The 26,050-nt window shown below is 38.2% G+C and overlaps 1 protein-coding gene across 2 annotated transcripts in view; it reads right to left on the bottom strand.

The window, feature by feature from the left end:
* Positions 1-2,225: 2,225 nt before the first annotated feature.
* The window catches only part of FAM117B (family with sequence similarity 117 member B), an 81,950-nt gene continuing 58,125 nt past the window's right edge, over positions 2,226-26,050 (bottom strand). The window contains exons 5-9 of one of the 2 annotated variants that reach the window (XR_014294857.1): positions 17,093-17,236; positions 15,263-15,488; positions 12,520-12,640; positions 5,221-6,129; positions 2,226-4,878 (exon numbers count right to left, since the gene is read on the bottom strand). Coding sequence is in view for 1 of the 2 variants with exons in the window: in XM_082630487.1 (XP_082486613.1) it covers positions 5,811-6,129; positions 12,520-12,640; positions 15,263-15,488; positions 17,093-17,236 (810 nt within the window). In the remaining variant the exon portion in view is untranslated. Of the gene's footprint in view, positions 6,130-12,519; positions 12,641-15,262; positions 15,489-17,092; positions 17,237-26,050 lie in introns of both variants that reach the window. The other variant, XM_082630487.1, reaches the window with a different exon arrangement.

Consider the following 26,050-nt stretch of genomic DNA (forward strand, 5'->3'; position numbering starts at 1 on the left):
TTATGGGATCATTTTCCATGACCAACAACTTGTGGCTTTCCTAAGGGATGAATAAACTTACCTAACAAAATAGAAAGGAGATGATAACGTGTTTGCTTCCAGTTTTTTAAGTTCTTTTCACACTAGCCATTTAACTGACAGCGCTGTCAACAGCATTTCCTAAAATCACATAAGAAAACTGAAGTTCAAAGAGGTGACTTCTTTGCCTAAGATCCCATGACTATTAAGCTGCAGAGCCAGAAGCAGTACCCAAATTGTGGCTTTTCCTGCAACTCCTCTGAATCATCCCAATGATCTCAAAAAATAACTGCTTAAGGCATGGAACTGAGATGAATGGTCATACTCCTGGGTTTCTGGCCATCAGAGCTCCATGACAGTCTTCTCTAAAACACAATGATTAAGCATGACTCATCCATGCTACTGTATAAAATCAAAGAGTATATGGAGATAAATTCTCAGTTTCAGGAAGATGCAAACTGCTGAAAAGACAAGAATTTAAAAAAATAAACCCAGCAATTTGGAGATGCTTAGTAAAAAGAAGTAGAAACAATGTCTTTAAAGACTCCAGTATCTGTGTTAAGATACCAGACCAACCCCAAAACACATATACAGAAGTTGTATCTACGACAGTATTTTTCATATCATTTTGATTACAACCCACAGTAAGAAATATATTTTAATTTACAACCTAGTACATATGTATCCCTATGGCTAGCAAAAGCTTTACATACATAATACTATTTCCCTGATGTCTTCAATATACTTTTGTTTCCTGTTCTGCTTCATTAAAAAAAAATGTTCGCTGGACCCACTTAATTCATTTCAAGACCCAAACAGTTTGAAAAACACTGAACCAAAGAGATACAAAGGCTATCTGTGTTATCATACCATGTTCTAGTAGAGGTTTAAAATATTTAAAAAGCAAACATAATCTTAGCAAGGGAAAAAAATGATATTGATATACATCAGCAGGGAACTCCTAGGAAGATACTATTTCACACCCAACCACTTAAAAGCAACTTTCAGTTGCTTTTAAGGAAAGCAACTTTCAGTTGCTTTTAAGGAAAGCAACTGAAAGGTCTATAATGATCTTTTAAGGAAAGGATCATTATAGACCTAAAAACTTTGGGGGGAGGGGGTATATTTAATACTAATGAACGAAAGCAAAAAAAAGAAAAAGAAATGGGGGAAGATGGGAACACCCAACTTGAGATCTAAATTTGCTTCTCTCAACCTCTTTAAAGGTGGAAGGAAAAGACTGAGAGAAAAAAGAATGGGAGAAAATGTTACGCCAATTTGAGAGATTCTCTTCGCGTTTGCTGCTGTGTTTAATTATAATGTTATAGATATAATCTCCAAATTCTGGTTAACTTTTACCCCCAGAAATAATTTTTAGAATTTCTTGCAAAGTAATTTGGTGACCACTTTTTATGACAGGCAGCTGTGGTGACACTTTTATTTCACTTACAAGATGACCCTGGGCTTCCCTGGTGGCACAGTGGTTGAGGGTCCGCCTGCCGATGCAGGGGACGCGAGTTCGTGCTCCGGTCCTGGAGGGTCCCACGTGCCGCGGAGCGGCTGGGCCCGTGAGCCATGGCCGCTGAGCCTGCGCGTCCGGAGCCTGTGCTCCGCAACGGGAGAGGCCCGCATACCGCAAAAAAAAAAAAAAAAAAAAAAAAAAGATGACCCTGCTTTCTAAATGATTATACTGCATGCAGCCTTCATACAGATTAAACCCTTCAGCCTAAACAACTGTCTTCCATTTATAAACCACCGACACAAAGGAAGCAGAAACAATGAATTACCAAAACAAATGGGAAAGAACTCCTCTATCTGTACTTTAGAATGAAATTAAGTGATTGCCCCAGCTAAATAACAACCTGTAAAGTACTGAATTACCTATAAACAGGTACCTCTTTCAGTATGCTTGCTTACATTTTAACATTTGCTTAGCACTTAACACAAAGATCAGGTGCTTTCAGTTCAAGAGCAAGTTAAGGAGGTAGCAAGGAAGTAAGGAAGTAACAACTGACAATATTATAGATCCTGCTACCTAACACAAATTCATTTTCTAACTGTGAAAAAAGAACATACTAAAGTTATTTCACGCTAGAAATGTCTAAAAAGAAAGAAATTTGAATTTGAGGCAATATTCATAAAAGTATACAGAAAAAGACTCAAGAAGAACAGACTTTATTTTTAACATAAAAGTTCTATTTTCTTGTGAGGCAGCAACAAGTGTTCAGGTATAGGGAATACGTAAGTACACGGTAACAATAGTTATCACCATTGGAAATGCTGTGTTTTGGGAGAATTTTGTTAGAAAAACGAAACTTTAAAAATTGCATTTTAAAAAGATTTACACAGCTTCAACAGAGATGAAAAATAAAGACTTTTAAAAAACATAAATTATATTCTTCAGCAGGATTGTATAGACAAAATATTGTTCAGGGCTGCCCTGCTTATCATTAATTTAGGCAGAGTAAAACTTAAACCTTAAAGTGCGAAGTTAAGTGTTTTAGCTTTCTTAATGCAAATTCAGCACGTCCACTGGTCTGGTCTTGAGACATTGAAATTCTAAGCATTAAGGAATGAATCTTTAGAATAGTAAATTCAGTAGTGGCAATTTTTCTTTTATTTCCTTTAACAAAAGAAAACTCTGACAACCCACTCTTAATCTTGGACATACAGAAAGCTATAAATTCTATTTTTTTAATACCTTCTTCCAGTAAAAGCCAACCATTAAAAAGAAAGAAAGAAAAAAAAAAAAAAGGCTTCCTTGTTGCCAGTTATTCCACAGTTAACAATAGCACCTTCTAAAACTCTTGATTTGGCTTGTCACAAATATAAGAAATATTTTAAACAAAATGAAGACTCTAGTTAAAAAATAATTTTGGCATCCATGCTCACCATATTAATCAAAGAAGCAAAACAGGTATTTTAAAAACATAATTGCTCACAAAAGCCATGACAAGTAATACAGACTTAGTCATGATCAGAAACCGTAAAATCATGTTATCACCGCAAGGAAAAAACCGTTTAAGAGTAAAAATAACTTAACACTGACAAAGTTTATAACCAGAGAATAGCTTTCTTTTGCTGAAATATACAAGCCACCTATTTCTTTCTTTTACCGCAATGGAAGTAAATTTATTTAAATTTTTTTAAAAATTTAAATTATATTCCCATTGAAGCTATTCTAATTTATTTACCTTCTGTACAGTTTTCTACAGAATAACAAGATAGTTATGGAATGTAATTTTAGAAAACAATATTATGCATTCTATTAAGAGTAGACCCATTAAAAAAAAAAAAGTCAACCACCTGTGAACCAAGTTTCCATAAAAGCCGAGTAGACTATGGCCAATATTTTTTCAAGACTGCATAAAGCTCAGATACTTAAAAATTAGCCCTTTGGCACTGGCAGTTAAGAGTTTTTTTACAACTTGTACCTTCCCCCCCTCCTCAAATCTCAGGCTCTATTTCTCCCAAACATGAGGCCTATGTTTAGTTGCCATATAATTCATTTACCTGCAAATTCACATTCTCCTTACAACCAAACATTAAAAGTTCCACCTCTAAGACTGTAAATAATACTATCTTAAACTTGTTCTCCCATTCTGATTGTAAATTACTTTAAGGATATATGAAACTCTACAGAAAGATGTGAGTTAGATAAACATGCACAACAGAGTAAGAAGAAAAACTGTTTACAAAGTGGCATTCTAGTTGTGAAACACCCTTGTGACATGTACAGATGGAGAGAGAAGTAAGTGTAAGGCAAGGAAAAGAACATAGATTTAACAGAATTCAGGTAATCCAAAAACTGATTTTGGATTTTTTTGAAACCTTATTTTTTAACTTCCTACCATTGATACCAACTCACCCGATTTCAGCTTTACCTTTCTTTTGTACTTCTGACAGAGCAGTTCTCAGTGGTGAAATGGTAAATAAAGTTACAGGCAAAGAATCAAGGTTCTCAAAGAACCTACTGACCAGAACATTTAGACTTTGAACAACTTAGCTTTTCCTGATTTAGAAGTCACAATGTACTAATTTCAGAAAAATTAGTTTTGGACAGAAGGGGTACCAAAATTCATCGATGCCACCAACTGACACCTGACAGACTTAGTCAAATGTTTGAGTTTATCTAATTTGCCTAAATACATCTCTGTTTTCAACTTAACAGGGCAAAATTTTTAATTACATAGATGTTTTAAAGGTACATGAGTATAAGAAGTCCTTTCAGAAGATTTATTGCTACCACTAGCTTTTCTTTGATGGGATATATCTGGACTTACTGACATATTAACCTTCTAAACTATATCCCTTTTACAAGTATTTGTTTTCTCCCTATAATATGTATAGGAACATTAAATTATTGCATCATAAGGTAGTTTATGAAGATCTTAGAAGGATGCTTGCTATCAACACTGCTTGCTATAACTTTTTTAAAAGAGCTGCTCCTCAGTTTCACTACCACATACCCAGACACAAAATACTGCTGTCATGTGATACTGGCAGTGATTGTGTTAGGATGAGCCTAAATCCAAAACCATGTGGATTCTTCAAAGGTTCCTGTTCTTTATGCTCCAAAGCTCTCCTTGCCTGTTTTCCCCACCATGTAGAATGCTGGAGGGAAAACTAGCAAAACCTACAGGCAACATATCTCAGTGCCAACCACCAGAAAGGAAACGCCAGTCGCAAGATTCTGTGACTAAGGATTGCTATTCAACGGATTACACTCCTGGCAAACTACTAACCCTGACCAAATCCACAAGACGACAACATCACAAAAGCAGAGGAGGAAATCCATGCACAGCCATTTTAGGATCTCGTGGGGCTATGATACAGTGACGGTTAAAGGTAGAACGACACCTGTGGGAAAGAAAGACCGTGTGATAAATATTGAGCAGAAAACCCAAGGGGCTCCTTACTCCTAGGCTAGCAGTCGACACTGGGTAGTTAGTTTCCTTTTGGCTCACTGACTTTTAAACCAAGTTCCAATGATGGGTGAGAACATATTAAAGCACTTGTCTCCAGATTATAATTTTTATGACCACATGGTGAAATGTGTACAGGAGTAGTGAGGAAAAGAGTAGTTTTACAAGTATTTCACCCAAAGCACAAACTTCTGACATCAAAAAACATAAATCACATAATGTACTAATATTGCTTTTTTATCTCTTTTATATATACTTGTTCAATGCATTTACCTACCAATTCTTGTTTGGGAGAAGAACACAATCATGAGATTAAGATTGCTAGGAAAATGTCAACAATCCCTTTGGTCCCAAAGCTGAAAACAGCTGAGAAAAGCACACATCTAGAAAGGGAAACAAGAAACAGAGGCCAAAGAATCGTCTGAACATCCTGTTTGCTATGTTTTCAGAAAACGTAACATTGGTATTATAAAATAGTCATTTTCATATAAAAGATGGTTCTTGCAGCATCATTCACGTCTCCCTTCAAGAATCATGTTTGCAGGGATCAGTTTTTTATTTGTTTTTTCAAAGAAGTCTAATTTGAAAGCAAAAAACAATGTGATATCAGCCCTCCAAAAGCAAAGAATGAGACCTTCTTCTTTCAACCGGTGCTTTAAGAAAAAGCAGGCTAAGCACTGAGGGCTGGCCTTCAGGAGTGAGCACAGCCATCAGAGGGGCTGCTTTCTTCCAGAAGCCGCACTGCGACACGTCAGCGTGGAAACGCTGGAGCACGACACAGCCAACTGGGAGCGCACGATGCCATCGCTGCCAAGGGATCGAGGAGATTCTCAGTTGACCAGAACAGTGGCCTCACAGCACTGGGGCCTATCCTTCAGCTTCCTCAATGGGTTCTGGTGGTGGGAGGAGAGAGGCTGGTGGCGGGACTGTACTCGTTCCTCGAGAGACTCGGTCTTGCTCTGTGTTTGTAGACAGGGAGGCCACAGCGATAGGCTGCAGAAGAGTGGTTGTCATGCCAGTGGTGACTGTCAGACTGTGGCCAGAGCCCTTGAGGGTAAGATCTGGTGTGGGGAGGAGTGGCTTAAGGATGCTGACGAGGCAGAAAGCAGAGCCGCTTTTAGGAATGAAATTCACCTTGTTTTTGTCAGGGCAGTAAAAGGCCGGGATTTCGTGAAGTTGTTTCGGCCTAGACATAGAATAAACAACCCAATACTTTTAAGTCACAGAACATCAGAAGTTCTTTTCTTTAAAAAAAAAAAAAAAAAAAAAAAAAGTAATAACTTACAGACACAAAAAAGGAAAACAAAACTCAAGCTATGTCCAAAGCTTCAAATGCTATTGACCAAGGACACATGATTCAAATTATTTATCTCAGAATGCTGGAAGGACACCAGATTTTGTTGCTGCTTTCAGTTCCCTGGTGAGCCCCGGGCACCACATAGGATGCTCAGACATCTAAGTGAAGATCTAAGATAGCCAATTTGAAGAAAGAATTTCCTAAAGCAAAAGATATTCTAGCTGTTTAAAGACAAAAATATGTTCCACTATGATTTTTCCAAAGTCTGCACTATTTTGAAGGGAAAAGGCAAGGAAATTAATGACATACATTGTCTATCTTTTACTGAGTTCCACCACTGCGTGACTAAACTTCGGTGGGCATGAGTTCTCCAAGTGCGCTTAAAAATCTCTTTGAAACTATTCTCTGAGTTAATAGCCATGACGGTTTTCTGAATAACGTAACATAAATGTAAAATCAAAATAAAACTAATGACAGTCCTCTGTTCTGAAAGTTTTTATTGAAGCCAAATCCTTCCCTGTCCCTAGTTGCTCCTGCAAATTAACCCAGAGTTGCAAAAGGATACGAGTGTTTATGGTATTCCCTGAAAATATAAAAAATTAAATTGTTAAAGTAACATGGAAGTGACACAAAATTAAAAAGAAATTCAAGTGGAAGAACCTAAATAAATCAAGATTCAGGTGGGAAAAGGTAATACGATATGACAAAGTATGATTCTCATCTCTCCTAATGAAATGAAAAAAAAAAATCCAAATGTGCCAAGTCTGCACTAGATTCTGGAGACCCAAAGATGAAATGATCTACAAGGAGATAAACATGTAGTTCTTGGGAAGAGGGAGGTACTGGAGACAGACTGTATTTCAATATCATTAGTCTCCTTTATAATCTTTAATTTGTTTTTAAAACATTATTCAGAGAAGCTACGAATTACTTCAAAGGATCCATAAGCTTTACTGGACTGCCAGAGGTGTCCATAGCACAAAAAAGCTTGAGAACTCCCGCTAGCGGGACTGACAGATGTGATAAAAATGGTTTGTAAAAGGTTTAGAGGTAGAACAAGGGAGTGGATAACCTGTGGCACAGAGAAAGAGGGGGAGTTTGGTAGGAAGGTAGCTTCTAGAGGAAGTAACATCTGAACTGGGTTTTAAAGAATGAATAAACAACAGACCTGAGGAGTAGGTGCAAAAAATAAAAAAGTTCCAAGTACAACATTTTTGGGTGGGCATATTTTGCTTTGGGTGGGTATATTTTATTGATTAATAATGAATACTACCCATGGATAGCTTTGGCAAGTATAATAATTTAAGAAGAAAAAAATTACATTGTTGGGGGCTTCCCTGGTGGCGCAGTGGTTGAGAGTCTGCCTGCCGATGCAGGGGACATGGGTTCGTGCCCCGGTCCGGGAAGATCCCACATGCCGCAGAGCGGCTGAGCCCGTGAGCCATGGCCGCTGAGCCTGCGCATCTGGAGCCTGTGCTCCGCAACGAGAGAGGCCACAACAGTGAGAGGCCCGTGTACAGAAAAAAAAAAAAAAAAAATTACATTGTTTAAATTTGTTTTTCTTGTGTATTGCTCTTTCTTGGATACAATGGAAACTTAATACTTGAGTACATCTAGGGCCACGTGTGTATTTGGATATATTATGATAAGAAGAGCACACACCCCTCTGTTTTTACTGACAGCATGGATTTCAATTCCTTAAAGAAGATAGGAAGTTGAGATTATGTTTCTTTTTTTTTTTTTTGCGGTACGCGGGCCTCTCACTATTGTGGCCTCTCCCGTTGCGGAGCACAGGCTCCAGACGCGCAGGCTCAGCGGCCATGGCTCACGGGCCCAGCCGCTCTGCGGCACGTGGGATCTTCCCCGACCAGGGCACAAACCCACGTCCCCTGCATCGGCAGGCAGACTCCCAACCACTGCACCACCAGGGAAGCCCCATGTTTCTTTTTTTTTTTTTAATAAATTTATTTATTCATTTATTTATTTTTGGCTGTGTTGGGTCTGTTGCTGAGCACGGGCTTCTCACTGTGGTGGCTTCTGTTGCAGAGCACAGGCTCTAGGTGCGCAGGCTTCAGTAGTTGTGGCACATGGGCTCAGTAGTTGTGGCTCGTGGGCTCTAGAGCGCCGGCTCAGTAGTTGTGGTGCACAGGCTTAGCTGCTCCGCGGCACATGGGATCTTCCTGGACCAGGGCTCGAACCCGTGTCCCCTGCACTGGCAGGGGGATTCTTAACCACTGTGCCACCAGGGAAGTCCGAGATTATGTTTCTATAATTAAATAATGCTTGTATTTTCTTTTGAAGAATTATTAAAGATAGCTTTCATTCTTATATTAGGAAAAAAAGGGCTAATCAATTTTTATACCCTCCTCCAAATGAGGCCTAGATTTTTAATTAATTTATTTATTGTTTGAGGTTATCTTATTAAAAAGATAAAATTGTCTTAAAAATCACTTAAGACACATGGCTGCTAATGGATCTTGAAGATGAAACCACACATTTCTGAGATACAAACTTCTGACTTGGACATATTTTAAGGACAGAATCTAAAATCAGTTTAACTTCCTTTCTGCTTTCATGAAAACAGACTTATGACAGATCTCACGCAAAATAACGTAAACAATAACAACTTGTCTAACTGGCACCCAGATCAAGAAACAGAACACTAACAGTAAAAAAAAAAAAAAAAAGCATCACCACTCCCCCTCCAGTCATGACCCCAACCCACCAAAAGGAATCATTTTTCACTCCATTTAACTTCGAGGAGCAGATTCCCCAAGAAACTCGTTACCCACCCCTGGGGTGTATGACCAGTATTATACTTATGCTACTAGAAGCTGCAGGTACTAATACTACTTCAAAGTTTTCTTCAATTTAAGAACCATACATATCAAAAAACCAAAACATACATACACACACACACAGAAACCCTCAGAACTAGTTTAAATATTTTACTTTTTCCTTAAGAAGTTATTCCAAAAGGATTGTATCTCAAAATAAACATAATTGCTTGCTAGCTGACTTTCTGAGAAACAGATGGTCAGTATGGATAATTATTATAGGTATTTTCATACCGATGTGAGGAATTCTTTGGTATTTTTTTTAAAGGCTTATGTATTTTCTTTTTAAATTCAGGAATAAATTAGTAGCTAAGAAATGGTGATTCCAAATTACTTATAATGGGAGGGAGGGAAAGAAAGGAAGAAAAGAAGGGGTTATGTCATATATTTTTTTAAAATCTCTATACTGAAAAGAGGCCAAAATATCTAGGAATCTAAGGTAACTAAGGTCAAGGAGTTCATTAATTGGGATCAGGAAACAGCATATGTGACTTCATTAAAAAGGACTTGCTGGGACTTCCCTGGTGGTCCAGTGGTAAAGAATCCGCCTTCCAATGCAGGGGACGTGGGTTCAATCCCTGATCAGGGAACTAAGATCCCACATGCCGTGGGGCAACTAAGCCCACGTGCCTCAAACTACTGAGCCCGCGTGCTCTGGAGCCCCCACACCACAACTAGAAACAAGCCCCCACGCCACAAGGAAAGATCCCGCATGCCACAATGAAGATCCTGCATGCCACAACTAAGACCCAATGCAGCCAAAAATAAATAAAATAAAATAAAAAATAAATAAAAGACTATGCCTCTGGTGCCATATTAGCTATAAAAAAAAAAAGACTTGCTAAGTGCAACTGGCATGGCTATGGTCTGTGCTGTATCAAAAAAAAAAAAAAAAAAAAAGAAATGCAAAATCTGGTCTTGCCCTTTCTGGTCCCAAATCCAACTACCTGTTTTCTTTCAGGTAAATAAACATACATTTCTAAAAACCAGAGATCAACCTCTCACTGACTCCAACCCCTGGTTCAGGTCAGAGTTATTATCTTTAAACCAAAATTAAGACTTGGAGAGAAAAGTATACTTTAAAGAATGATTAAGATAAAATTTAAAAATTAGGACCAGGGGCTTCCCTGGTGGCGCAGTGGTTGGGAGTCTGCCTGCCGATGCAGGGGACAGGGGTTCGTGCCCCGGTCCGGGAAGATCCCACATGCCGTGGAGCGGCTGGGCCCGTGAGCCATGGCCGCTGAGCCTGCGCTCCGCAACGGGAGAGGCCACAACAGTGAGAGGCCCACGTACAGAAAAAAAAAAAAAATTAGGACCAATAACCTACCCTTGCTTTAATGCTAGTGCATCCAGTTTTGCTCTAATTATGACATAACTCGGGCAAAAAGAAACGGATTTTTTAGACTTTGAGTAACTTGTTTTATTGATAGAAGATTAAAATTACTTCTAAGAAATCCACTATTGGGTTACTGCTGTTAATTTCTTTTTGGAATATAATTAAGATATTTAAAAATGAATAGATTTCCATGTGCTACACATCCTTTATATCAGTAAAATTTATAATAAACTATGAGCATTTAAAAAAGACTAGGTTTACCTTCTAATAACAGATGGATGTGCCATAAAACATTTTATATGTCAGGGTTTACCTTTCGTTTCTTTGATCTATCTATCCATCCACACACACACCCCGTCCTTTCTTCCTTCCCTTTAGAAATAAATAATATACTTGTATGTATATAGTTCAGTTACTGAGAAATTTTCCAAATGTAACAGTCTAAGGCAGATACCATAGGACACCAACCCACACAACCAATATTCACTCAAAGTCATTTACACAGAAATTCAAACTGCTTTTTAAGTCCATCAGCCATTTCTCTGCACTTATGCACATCTGAATTACCAATAAGTCAATCAAAGATTTCAACTCCATAAGGTTCCATGTGGACCATTTGATTTTTACTTAAAAGAATGACTCCATTTCTTAAGAACTCTCATGAAAAGGTCTAAGCCAGCATTTTCAAGTCAAGCATAAAAATCCTATGAGGTTTGTTAAAGATGCATAATCTAGGTCCTACCTACGTCCATATTTTTACTCATTAGGCCTGGGATGGGACCTGGGAATCTGCAGTTTTAACTAATAACCCAGATGATTATGACGCAGGGAGTCTATGAAGCACACGTGGAGAAATACTGCTTAAACTCTCTGGCACCAGTCAAGTTTCTAGACTTACATGGTGAAAAAAATAAGCAGTTGCTAAAATGGAGTTTTCAATTACTGTCACAAAAGCAGATAGGAGACTGACAGCTGGGATCTCCTAGTAGAGGAGGTGAAGGGATTAAAAAACAATGCTCTTTGTGTGGCAAAATTATTCAGAATTTAGATTAAAGGAAGCACTGACAGAAGGGGCACAGAGAGGAACAAAAGGATGCCATATTTCAGAATGATTCTAAGATGTTCATGATGGAAGAAAAAGATACATTATGTGATTCAGACAAGGCTGGACAATCTCCACATTGTAGTTTTGGTTTCATAGTGAGAAAAAGCCAGAGGATGGCTTTTAGACTTGCAGCGATAGTGAGATTGGAAGGTGAGGTTTATATATGTACCATCATCCTCTCCTCAAATAATGTTCATCAGCTAATTTGCTCAGTTCATACATACCTGCAACCCTGTAGCCACCACTTCCAAAGCAAGGGGCCACAGCTACTGAAAACACAAAGTTGCAATACTTGCTAAGCAGACTCTGAGTCTAAAACTATGAGTACCTGACTAGAGTACTAGCCAACAGAAATATATGAGCACAGAAGATCGCATACCAAGGGTACCAGACGCCATTTAAAATTCTGCTTCTTCCGTGATCTTCATCACAGGAACATGTTTCTGCAAAGTAATAGGATTCTCTTCCCCACGTTGGCAGGAAAATATTTTTTTTAATTGTTTAGAGAACTGGAGACTATAAGTAGTTAAAAACTGGAGGGAATTTGATCCTTGAAAGAAGGAAACCCACCCTGCGGCGAGATCCGTGGTCTACCTTGAATAAATACAATGCTAAGTTCAATGTGTGGAGCTGACTGTTTACAGGTTCAAAACTAACCATGGGTGAAACGTTGGGGACAAATGAGGAAATGTGAATAACAACTGGGTATCAGTTCATATTAAGCGTAACTGTAATTTTCTTTGGGATGACAATGGTATTGTGGTTATGTAGGAGTGGTTATTTTTACTGTGGTTACTTTTAGGAAATGAATATTAAGCTGTATTTGAGGTTAAATGTCATGTCTGCAACTTACTTTCAAACAGTTCAGCAAAAACTAAGCAAAATGATAACTATAGGATCTAGTGGTGGATCTATGGGTGGTCACTGTACTGTTCTTCAGCCTATTTGAAAATTCTCATAATAGAAGTTTTGGTGGGGGAGGGATGGTGGGGGATACTTACGAGCATTCCTCAAAGACTTTGACCCTCTCACAGCCCTCAGGAGGTTCCCTTTTGAACATGTAACTGTTGTTAGGTTTTGGTGAGGTTGCGTATTTGGGCAAAGGAGAGTTGTTCCCATTATCTGCAAGAAACGACACGCTGGATTACTGAGAAACACTAGCACATACGTGCAGAGTCACACTGTATTGGATTGTTCTTGGCCTCCCCCTACACCACGAACAACTTGAGGGTAAGGAACAGTGCTTCATTCATCCACATCACCCCACTGTCTAACACAATTCCTGGTAAAGAGGAGATAATGTTTGTTAAATAAATGCATAAGCAAGTAAGAGGTTTTTATTTTTCTTCTACTTACCATCACCACAGCCTAGGTAGGTTATTATTTAACCTACCATCACTTACTCCTCAGCACTGAACACTGATCTATGTTGCTGCCGTATTTCTATTCTGTACACAGCATACTGGGCTCAAATGCCACTTCCATTCTTCCCAGGACAAGTAGCTGAAATGTTCTTCACTGGCTGCGTATCATTCACTCTTGGTCTGCCCCTCAGAATCTCTCTGTTTGATTTCTCTGCGCCTCTGGTCACAGCCTCTGCTGCAGGTAGTCAGATCCACATGCACACTATATGCCGAAGACTTTCTCTTGCCTACAAACTTCTCTATACCTAAGAGGTCCTTCTCCATACATTTTCCCAAACCTCCTTCAAAGTCTGGCTCAAAGTTTTTGAAATCTTTCTAAATTAACCCTACCAAAGGGAACACTTCTTGACTCTGGTATTCCTGTCCAGTGCTGATGTCCTCAGTTTCTATTATATTAACTTGAGATTCTAGACATGTTCCCTGAGTGTCCTAAATGTAGAGTCCGACTGTGCCAACTAAACTACAATTCCTTGCTGGCAGTAGCACTGTAGCCCTTTCTCATAAAAGAAATCAGAGGAGCTAACCAGTCGCTAGTCTCCTAAAGTCAAATACAGCAGGACACAAAACTTATGGAGTTCCTATATGCTATTGAAGTAAAAGTAGAAAGTATGGGAAATCAAGGGACAGATTATAATAGCCATGGTTTAGTTTGCGAGGAGAGGGGTACATCTGATTGAGTGCTAAGTACCAGGGGCTGCATTCACTATCCTTTTTTTTTTTTTTTTTGCGGTACGCAGGCCTCTCACTGTTGTGGCCTCTCCCGTTGTGGAGCACAGGCTCTGGACATGCAGGTTCAGTGGCCATGGCTCATAGGTCTAGCTGCTCCGCGGCATGTGGGATCTTCCCGGACCGGGGCACGAACCCGTGTCCCCTGCATCAGCAGGCGGACTCTCAACCACTGCGCCACCAGGGAAGCCCTCACTATCCCTTTTAATCTTCACAATAAGTATCAGAAGTAATTATGCCGACTCCTGACAAAGAAACACATGGCCCAATCAAAGGATTTAGTTCAGTGGGTGTCAAACTTCCGTGCACGCGAATCACCTGGGGGCACCAAAAACGCCTAGTGCCTGTGTCCTGTCCCCAGGGGTTGTGATTTAATTGGTCTGGGGTGTTGGTCTGGAATAGCCATGTTTTATTTAACCTAAAAGATGACAAAAAAGGGTCCAAATAATAAAATTTTACAACTGCCCACTGTCTGAAGTGACTTCTTCAGAAAATCTTATGTCCTCTGTACTTGCTACAGTCTAAGTACTTCAGGTGACTGGCAGTAATGACCAGTTGTCATTGGACATGGAACATTTCAGGACATTCAACACATTGCAAGTAGAAAGTTCGAAATGAATGACTACTAATCTGAGCTGTAGAATGTATTTAATAATAAATATCTTATTATTGCTCTCAAGTTCATGTAATAATAACTAGGATTAGGCTAAAAAAATACTGCCCTGATACAGAGAGATGAAAGGCCCTATTTGTTTTAAAAGGTAAGAATATTATTAGTAACTAATATGCAAAGTGCTACGTCTCCAATTATTTTCTGAGTCGGGCAAGTGGTTTAATACTATAAGTAGCCCACCACCACCACCTTTTACTCCAGGCTTGCCTGGAATACTCATCTTGCATTGATATAAGTCAGCTTAATTCTTGTTAGAAATATCACAGGGCTTCCCTGGTGGCGCAGTGGTTGAGAGTCCACCTGCCGATGCAGGGGACATGGGTTCGTGCCCCAGTCTGGGAAGATCCCACATGCCGTGGAGCAGCTGGGCCCGTGAGCCATGGCCGCTGAGCCTGCATGTCCGGAGCCTGTGCTCCGCAACGGGAGAGGCCACAACAGTGAGAGGCCCGCGTACCGCAAAAAAAAAAAAAAAAAAAGAAAAAAGAAATATCACTAATACAGATCCTAAAACACACTACTGTAACTTGAAGGTTTCACATTCAATTAAAAAGTAGTAAGATTGTAAAAACATGACAACTAAGGTGATAGAGAACAAATGCTTATCAGGACAAATGTTTATCTCATTTATACCAAAAACAATGTCTCTCACTAATAAGGAGCTTGTATTAGTAAGTGCAAAAAAGGGAAAAAAAAGGTACAAACAAAAGCCCATAAACCTACCCAACTAGACCATCACCTGAGCACCACAGTAAACCTACTGTTTTGTACTTCAATTTTTTTAAATCTATGTTTTGAACACATCTCAAAGTAATTATCTTAGTAGCCCTAAGTGTGTGTGCTCTGCTAGAAAATGAACAGAATACATGATACAACAGGTGGTATTCTCTTATCATCCGGTAGCAAACTCCTCTTGCACTGTACCTTTATCCCTGGGATCAACAAGCAGGTCATCAGCCGAACACGGGCTCTCCTCGCTCCCCTCGTTGGAGATAGTGAGGAAGGACGTGGGGGACACAGACTGGGAGCGGCTGCTGCTGTTGCTCCCCCGCTCTGCCCCGCCGGGGGTCTGCGTGTCGATGCTGCGCGTGCTGCTGCTTCTCTGCACAAGGGGCGGAGGTGCACGATGGCCGTCTGGAATATCTTGTGGCTGTTACGAAATTTTAAAAACGTAAGTATTTTCGTCATTGACTTTGCATATAACCTATGCACATCCTCCTGTATACTTTAAATCATCTCTAGGTTTCTTATATACCCTAATACAATGCAAATGCTATGTAAATAGTTGCTGGTGTGTGGCAAATTCAAGTTTTGGATTTTGGAACTTCTTGGAATTTTTTTTTTTTTTTAATTTTTTGGCCGTGCCGCATGGCCCGTGGGATCTTACTTCCCCGACCAGGGATTGAACCTGCGCCCCTTGCAGTGGAAGCACAGAGTCTTAACCACTAGACCACCAGGGAAGTCCCTGTCATTGATTTTGAAATGCACCTACCGTCACCCTTCCCCTGTTGTTCCAGAAGACTCAAAAGTCAGAAACCCTCTCATCAGGCCTCGCGAGAAAGAAGCCTCTGTGTTGCTCTGTGGGGACACCCCTGTCTCATCTGTCCCCCGCTGGACAGTGAGCGGCAGAACAGAGCCTCTGTATTGTCAGGGTCTGGCACGTGAGTGGTCAGTGCTTGCTGAAGAACGAACTGCACTGAATTACTTATCATGTGCTATTATTTTTAAAATTATAAAAAACAGGCCACTGTAAAAGAGGAGAAATCTGGGTGTAACTCTAGGTTCCACGTTAGAAGAAAAGGTTACCCACTGTGTGAACTAGTCATACTTGATGACAGGCCCTGCTGCTTTCTCCCCCTGCCCACTTCCTCCAAGAACAGGGTTTTCAAAGAAACCTTCCTAAGTGAGAGAAAGCTTAATCACAGCAGTGCTAATTATACGGGGAAATCAAGGAGAACACTCAGAGGGAAGCTTGTGTGACTCACTCAGCAGGGGAACCAGCTCCCTGTATAACTTTGGTACATTTACCTTTATTACATCAAAGAAAGTTTCCCCGTCATTCAGTGGAGGAGGGAAGGAGGAGAGGGTGTGGGCAGTTGCGTTTTCTCTAAGCTAAACCAACCTGTAAGCTTAAGGGAGAGAATCTTAGGTGTCAATAAAACACTACTTTAAACTCCCCAATTCCTCTTTCACTGAAGAATGAAAGCTTAAATATACTGTGACATGGTTTTAAATATAAACAGGAAATTTTATCACTGTCTTATATATGAACCACTCTTATGCGTGTCATAGTTAATAGAATACACATTCTTATGTGTATTATAGGTAAGCAGAACTGTGCTTCGATGATACAGTCAACCAAACAGTAACTAACATAAGCAAGAGGTAGATTCATACTTTAGAAAGTATTCCATGTCATATCCCTCCCTCCCCAACAAACTCATAAGCTAAACTTCTGTTAAATAGAGTTATAGCCAATAAGACACCTATCACCTGTCTAGGGTTTTTAAATACAGAAAAACAAAAAATAGTTTCTGTTCAAGGATCCAAATTTAAGTCACATCAGTTGCTTCTATGAGATGCAAAGAAATGAGAACTTTTCATTCACTTGCAAAGGTCAAAGTTTTTCAAAAGAGAAAATTTTCATTCTCAACAAGGAAGAAACCCATGTAAGTACGGAAACCAAAACTGAATTTTCTTAATAATTAGAAAAGTTAATGTATAAGAATGATTTTAAGATACAAGAGTACTTACTATAAGTTGTTCTTCTTTTTCCCCAGTCTCTTTAATTATTATTTCAATCTCCTGATTCAATCCTTCCACACTATTCCGGAACCGGGAGCCTGTTGATTTGGTGATGGGGATTACTGGAATAAGTGCACTCTTTGGAACAGGAGCCTTAAGAAAAAGTGGTGGAGGCGGGAGAAGATACACTTAATACTACCTTTAAGTTCTCTAGATGGAAGCATACTTCCATTTGACATGGTTAACTCTAAAATAAATCAAAATAAAATTTATAGGCCTCACAAAAACTGTGAATAACCAAACCTGCTCCTTGGTATACATGAAATATAATTTAAAGCCAAAACCCCAGACAATCAAGGGAGAGTTTCAGAAGTTTATTCACATCTATGAGGGACTATAAAGGGTATAGAGATAAAGGAAAATACTAAAAGAAAGTTAACCTCAGATATTCTTTTATAACAGAATTAAGGTTTCAGAACATAACTTTAAAGTCCTCTAGTGCCATAATTATATATATTCCAGGAAATAAACAACAAAGAGTAATTTATCAAAAAAAAAAGAAAAAATATTTTGATGGAAAAATAAAATCACTTCCAAAGTCCATACACAGTAGCAAGATTACAGAATACCTTCCCTGTGAAATTTATTTGTACTGTCATTGTAATGATATTAATATGTTTTGTTCCAAAGCCTATCTCTATTTTTTTTTTAAAAAACTTCCCACTGGCACAGTATTACTTTTGAAAAGAAATATCTGATTATATTACAGGATGTCACTTGGTTTCCTGACAAATACTCAAAATAAAATATGAAACAAGAATTGCGAGGTATCTGCCAAAGTTCATAGCAACAATGTGCCAGAAGATCATCTTGTATTGTCCTGCTGTCTGGTAAAGAAATGTGATTAATCCATCCTTCATTTAGGGAGGTTTCTTTGGAAAACCTCTCTCTCAGAGAAAGTGGAGGCAAGGAAACAAAGGTAGTAACAGGGCCTCTAATCAGTTACCACTAGTTTCATTTGATAACCTTGATGTCTGACACAGAACTTAATGTTAAACCTGTATTTCTCCTTTTTTATTCCTGCACACCTTTATAATTAAAAAAAAAAGAGAGAGAGAGAGAGAGAAAAGCACAACACAACAATCCTGGGAAACCAAAGCAAGACATTTGTGAGAAAAAGAGTCAAAGGGAAATCAAAGGGAAAGCTTCAATCTGGAGTGCTGAGGCAGCACTTCATTGCTTAGTTATGTTGGGCCCCGAGTCTCACCCTCCTCACGTGTGGTATGAGAACACAGCACTCCACCTCAGAGAGTCGTTCTGAGAATGAAACGAGAGGACACGGGTGCAGTGCCCGGCCCAGAATGGATGGATCCTCAGTAAACAACAGCTACCATGTTTATTTTGTGTTTTTCCTATTATGTATTTGTGTTTTCCCTATTTTATTCTTGTCTTTCCACAAATTTTTTCAAGTACCATTTATTTTCTTCTACATATGGAGTCTTCTAACTTTCCCGCTTTTCAATCCTTCTGTTCCCCAGTCTTCTCCCCATACCCTCAAGCTTCTCATATTACTTATTTCCTTTTCACTTCCAGCTCTTCTTTCTGTCCCATCTTCTAGTCTCAATATCCACTATCAAAGGAAGGAATATGACAAATCTTAAGTTTAGATATTCTATAGGTGTTTTATAGAGAAAATTTATATAATTAAATTTTTTTCAAGTCCACATCTTTGAGTCATTCCCTACATGGTAGATCTTTGGGGCACTGATATACCATTTCCAAAATCGTTTGTGGAGGAAATCTTTGCCATGTCAATATGTCTATTCTCTTGGCCTACTTCCTTTTCTCTGAAAACTTGTCCTGGTTAGACGCCTTCAGATTCCATGAGTGGTAACAACTCTCCACCCAACTTGGCAGGTGGCTAAAGCACAACAGCATCACAGATCAAGTACTGGTTGGAAAATAAAACCTGAACTCAATGACACTCAATACTTAACAAAATTTAAATTTCACATAACCTTGTGTCAGCTAAACTATAAATTCCAAGTAACAAAGAATGGCCTATAAGAACAATGAGATTTTTAAAAGGTGAATGGGAGAATTATTTTGAAAATTTACAAACAGAAAATCATGGGAGTAAAACTTGATTAAAACTATTCATATAGGTCTTCAAAGGTTTAGCTTTCATATTTCTTTTGATTCCCTCTTTCTTCAAATAAAAACATAAATACTGCCTATATGGGAAAAGAATCTGAAAAAAAAAAGAGTGGATATATGTATACGTATAACTGATTCACTTGCTGTACACCTGAAACTAACACAACAGTATAAATCAACTATACTCCAATAAAAATTTTTAAAAAACCAAAACACAAATACTATGCTCAGGGGAAAAAAAGCAACTAATTTCTCAGCATTTTCTGTTCTACCTATTGGAACAAAGTCTCATCTATCCCAAATATTTCACAAAAGTGGAGTTAAAGAACACTCTTCCTTTATCTCTGAAAGTTTATCCGACCAAAAGCCAATATATACATATGCAACACACACACACATTTATATTTCACACACAAAAAAAGACTATTCTTCCAAAATGTCTAGAGTAAAAAGCTATACTTGGGTGAAGGAATCGCAGGTGATATATTTTTCTTTTATTTTTCTACAACCAACCTGAGAGGAGAAACTATGTTTTACTCATCTCCTTATTGCCACTGCCTAACAGAATCTAGAACAGATGTGATGCTTATTCGACAAGGCTGGTGTTATGAGTTGAATATCTGTATCCCCCTAAAATTCACATATTGAAGCCCTAACCCCCAATGTGGCTATATTTGGAGATGGGGGCTGTAAGGAAGTAATTAAGGTTAAATGAGGTCATAAGAATGGGGCCCTGATCCAACAGGGCCTTGTAAGAAAAGACACAGGAGAGCTCACTCACTTGTGCTCTCCTTCCTCTCCCCCTCCACACACATGCACCAAGGAAAGGCCATCTAAGCACATGAGAGGGCAGCCATCTGCAGCCCAAGGGGACATCTCACACCAGACACTAACCCTGCTGGCACCTTGATCTTGGACTTCCAGTCTCCAGAGCCATGAGAAAATTAATTTCTGTTGTTTAAGCCACTCAAGCTTATGGTACTTCACTATGGTAGCCCAAGCTGACTGATACACTCACCCCTAGTTTTATTCTTCATCTTTAGTTTCCAACAGTCTAAAGAGACTACTTAAACATAATCCTGAGATACAGTAGCTTGAGAGAACTTGAATATGGCCATAAAAATTTTACTTTGAGACACTATTTTTAAATGGCATTGTTTTCTTTATTGCAAAAGTAATAAGTATTCACTGAAGAAAGAAAAATAAATGGGATTGTTACTAATTTGATAAATATCCTTCTATCTAGCCCTTTTCTTCTGTGCATAGACACTTTTAACCAGAAATAGATTGTAACTTGTGCTTTGTAACTTATTTTTTTACTTCCTATTTCCCTAATTTTACTCCCCAATTCCCTAATTCCTATTTCTTTCTATGCTTTAAAACTCTTATTTACCGAATCATTTTTATAGCTGCATAGTATTTCATTGTATAAGTGTATGAAGAAGTCAGTGTCCTGTTATTGGCCAAATAGTTTCCAATTTTTCACTATTCAAAAAAAATACTGGCAATTCCCTGGTGGTCCAGTCGTTAGGACTCTGCACTTTCACTGCCGACGGCTTGGGTTCAATCCCTGGTCAGGGAACCAAGATTTCGCAAGCCACGCGGCCCAGCCAAAAATAAAAAAAGAAAACAACAAAAAAAATGCTGCCATAAACATCCTCTTAGATGAGTATTTGCACACATATGTAAATACTTCCTTAGGATACAATCCTGGAAGGACAAATGGCTCAAAATGCAAGAAAGATTTTCAGGATTTTGATTGATATTGCCAAACTGAACAGCAAAATATTTTTACTCCTTACAATATCTGCACCTCCATGTTCATTACCGCATTTATAATATTTACAATAACTACGACATGGAAACAACCTATGTGTCTGTTGATGAATGAATGGATAAAGAAAATGTGGTACACACATAACGATGAAATATTATTCAGCCATAAAAGAAATCCTGCCATTTGCGACAACATGGATGGACCTTGAGAGCATTATGCTAAGTGAAATAAGTCAGACAGACAAATACTGTATGTTCTCACTTATATGAGGAATCTAAAAGAAAAACACAAACTCAAAAAATAAATTAAAAAAATTTTTAAATAAAAATAAAAGTAAACCAAACTCATAGAAACAGAAGTAGATTTGGTGGTTGCCAGGGGCAGATGGGTGGAGGAAATGGGTAAAGACAGTTAAGAATACAAACTTCCAATTACAAGATGAATATGTTCTGGGGATCTAATGTACAGCATGGTGACTATAGTTAACAACACAGTATTATAAACTTGGAAGTTGCTAAGAGAGTAGATCTTAAAAGTTCTCACCAGAAAAGAAAAAACAGGTAACTACATGAGGTGATGGGTGTCTTAACTAATCTTACTGTGGTAATAATTTCACAATATATACATATACCAAGTCATCACATTGTATACCTTAAATACACAGTGTTATATGTCGATTATATTTCTATAAAGCTGGAGAAAAAGGAAAAGAATGACACACGATTTCTTCAAAATTGTTTTTTAAAAAAACTTTTGCCCTATGAATGACACTGTCAAAAGAATGAAATACTATTTCAGACTGGGAAAAAATATTTGTAACTCACATAGTCAACAAAGGACTTGTATTCAGACTATATAAAGATATCTCAAAACTCAGTAATAAGAAAACAAACAGCCTGATTTAAAAATGGGCAAAATATTTGAACGTACACTTCACCAAACATGATATACAGATGGCAAATAACCATATGAAAAGATGTTCACTAGGGTAATGCAAATTAATATCAAGATGCAATGTCACTACACATCTATTTGAATGGCTAAAATAAAAAATACTGACAATATCAAGTGCTTATGAGAAAGCAGAGCAAATGAGATTCTCATACACTGCTGCTGGGAATGCACAATGGTACAACCATTCTGGAAAAGTTTTACAGTTTCTATTAAGTTCAAGATACAATTACTATATGAACAAGCAATCCCATTCCTAAGCATTTTCCCTAGAAAAATGAAAATTTATGTTTATGCAAAATTCTACAAGGGAATGATTATAGCAATTTTCTTCATAATCTCCAAAAACTCCTCAGCAATAAAAGGGAACAAACTATTGATATACACAACTTGGATAATCACAAAGGCACTATTGCTGAGTAAAAGAAGACAGTCTCAAAAGACTGCATACTGTACGATTCCATTCACAGGACATTCTCAAAAAGATTTAACACTAGAGTGATGGAGAACAAATCAGTGATTACAGAGGTTAAGGAGGCGTGTGTGTGTGTGTATAAAGGGATAGCATGAGGAAATTTGGGGGGAGTGGTGGTGATGGAACTATTCTCACACAATATCCTGTGTCACAGTATCCTGACTGTGGTGGATGGTTACATGAATCTATACATGTATTAAAATTCATGTAGCTGTATGACAACCCCGCAAAAAAGTCAATTTTACTATATGATAATTGACAAACAAAAGGAAAAGTTACTAGCTAACAGAATCATTCTGAATCATGTTCTTTCTGTCTAATATTGTCTCCTTAGGTCTTTGCCTAGAGAGAGCTATATGCTGAAATGGATGAAAGGTGGGAAGAATATCTTTTAAAAAGCAGTCCACAAATGACTTAGGGACCCCTCAAAAGTTAGGTATGTCCCTTTTAGGTGAGGTCAACTGAGTATTGACCAGCCCTGTCAGCTGCCTTTCAGACATCCTATTCTTCAATCCTTCCATCTTAGTGCTACAAAGCCAGTAACTTCCCTTGCTTCCCGAAAGCCTCATCAGCAATCCAGCACTGGTTCACCCTGTGACAGAACTGTGATAAGGACAGGACAGGAAGAGGAAGGCAAACAGCAAAGGCCACTACTCCATTCCATTCTTGTAATAACTTGTATTCTCCACCCTCTGCCCTACTCTCATTCCAAGGTCTTCACTTTCCTACTTTTAACTTCAGTGAAATAATGCCTAAGAGAGTCACTGAAACTGGTTATTTCTCATCAGTCTTTTATATCACTAAGACCTGTCACTAACACCTTGAAGGAAAAGAAATTTTTTTAACCTATTCTCACCCTCTTGTTTCCTTAGCAACAGAAGTAAAATCCCAAAGTACAATCTAACAAAAGGCTTAAAAAAAAAATCCTCTCCAATTAGATATGTACTTGCTGCAGGGATAAGAGTGGGAGAGTAAAGCTAAGAATATGTTTTGGTTCATGATGGGGTCAAGGAGGAAAAGAAACCTTTCTTAAGGTAGTGGCAATAGAAAATAGAAAACAGTGAGGTGACAGGAAACTGATTTGGACTAAAGCACCTAGGGGTTAAAAGAAACCCACAGCTCACTAATCTGCAGTGGAGGGCACATTAGAACATTTCTGTCAGGCAGCCATCCTTCCTGTGCCTGGACTCTTCCTGTGTCAGGAAACAATGAGGAGACAGGGAACTGGTACAGACTAAGAAAGATCTCAGGAGTTATTAGTATATATACTAGAAATAGAACTTTTACTTTATTTTTTATACTGAGTGAAAGGTGCTCAATTCTAAACTTTTCTAAAATTTTCTCTCCCAAATGTCACAAAACAACATAAATAATGGCTTGCTCTGGATGCCATTTTCAGGCTGCACTTGGTTTGTAACTGTTAAGTTATAGAAATGAGGAAGGAGAAGACTAGAAGGGGAAGATGACCTGTCAAGGTTTCCGCAAAATGTTGACCATCCTGGATTTTAGAATGATAAAGATCTGTTAGCAAGCTTGCTAAGAACAGAAAGCTTAAGTTTCCTGGGTGTCATGTTGAGAAATGCACATAAGAGGAACCCACCAGTATAGTAACTAACTGTACATCTTGTTACTGCCTTTCCAGGCAGCTACAGAAGTCATAACCTACTCAATTGGTAAGAAGTTTTTCTCAAACGTAATCTAAATAGCAGCAAGTATTTATCAACAGTTTAATCTATTCAAGGCAAAAGAAAGGAAGGAAGGAAAAGGAAGAAAGAAAGAAAATGGCCACTTCCCTAAGGTCAACACACCATTTTGGATAAATGAAGCAAAGGTTCAACTGTAATTCATTTAACTAGCAAATAGCTACATGATTAGAAGAAAAAAAATCTACCCAAGCTGCCCGGGGAAAGATTTTCTTCATTAAGCATAATGTTATTGTTCCAGCAATAAAAGATAATAATAGGCCTTTGATTTTACTCCTTACATAAACTATATTCTAAAATATCTAAAAATAACAAAAATGATTATACTTTAACTTTTATGCTTCATTTCAAGCACTCTTAAGGAATTTTATGTGTGTGTATATAATTTATTTTTCCCATATCCACACAGCTTTCTGTAATAAAATCTACATTTCTAAATATAAATCAGTATATGCAAATATAAGTGGGTTATCATATTTACTGAGAGGTCATCCTTAGACAGCTCTGAAAGATTAAAAATGCTTCAATGTACTAAAGGCAAAATCTACCTCTCCTAAGACCTATCCTTTGGAAACAACAAAGATCTCCTGTTTTCTCAATTTTTGATTCTTTCTCCTCAAATCAGAATGTTTTCCACTCAATTAAGATTTCAATTAGGTGAATCACTGTTTTACAGTTTTTTTTCTACTTACATTCTCCATATATCTATATACATTACAGCTTAAAGATCAAATTCTGCATCAAAGCTGAGAAGTAACCAACAAAGAAAGAACCCCAAGAGAAGGGTTGGCTAATCCTGAATCTTCATTCGAGGTCAATCTACATTATAACTTAAGTATCTGTTTCAAAGTGTGGGGATAAGACTGTGGTATGATACAGAGAGTCAGGAAAGATGGGAAGAACACCTACTGAAGCAGTAGCTGAGCAGGAAAAAGAAATATACAGTTAAATTTTCAAAGGAAGAAAAATGTGCCTTGATAGGCAAGTAGGATGGAAAAAGGCCTGTTCAGCAATTCAACAGAGATCTATGAGAGAAATATGAGCCAGAAACCCTAATATAACAACAGGGAGGTCAAAACTGATATTTAGAATGGTTTTAAAAAAATTAGAAAGCACTGGAAAAAAAGCTTTCCTATCTTAAGGGCTTTTGTAGAGAGCCTCCATGTGGCCTTGATCCCTCCTGTCCTGTCAGCATTACTTTATTTCTGTCCTCCAGCAATCACTGTCCTGTCATCTGATATCCCCCTCTTAGCTCTTCTAAGCTACAACTAGACTCTATAATAAAGGTCACAGCTGAAGCACCTACTCTTGATTTCTAAGTAGCAAAACCTTAAAACTTTTAAGAACAGCAATCATGTCCTGGACTGGCATACAAAGATTTTATTGCAGAGCAGCAATTTTCTCTTTAAAGGGCAACGCCCCTCTCACTCCTCAGATGAAAACAGGTTTTTATCCCTTTCTACCTCACTATCCCTTTGCTCTCAAACCCTCCTAAGCGACTACAAAACTACAGTGTCCCAGCCCAGATAAAGAAATAAGAAAATCCTATGGGAGGGCTTTCATGCTTGAGGCTATAACAACCAGAAACACCTGCATGATTTTTAAATTCTCACTCCTAAATTAGTTTATGCAACTGTGAAGATGCTGCATCTCCCGCTTCTCTGTTACTAATATCTGACTCTAATCATCAATCAAACAATCCTGAAATGTATTAGTTACATCTTCTAATGAGAATATTTCTTGAAATACTCCTAAAAAATATGATACCGTTAAGTATCCGAGGGCTCTGTCAATTTTGGAAACCACTGACATGTGAAAAGATTCTCTCTCCTAAAAAACTTGGCAGCATTTATTCTTCATAACAAATAGTTCCCCACCCCCCAAATTTCCAGGGAAAGAACCAC

Source organism: Mesoplodon mirus, assembly GCF_964341445.2.
Source record: "Mesoplodon mirus genome assembly, chromosome: 8".
Taxonomy (NCBI): domain Eukaryota; kingdom Metazoa; phylum Chordata; class Mammalia; order Artiodactyla; family Ziphiidae; genus Mesoplodon; species Mesoplodon mirus.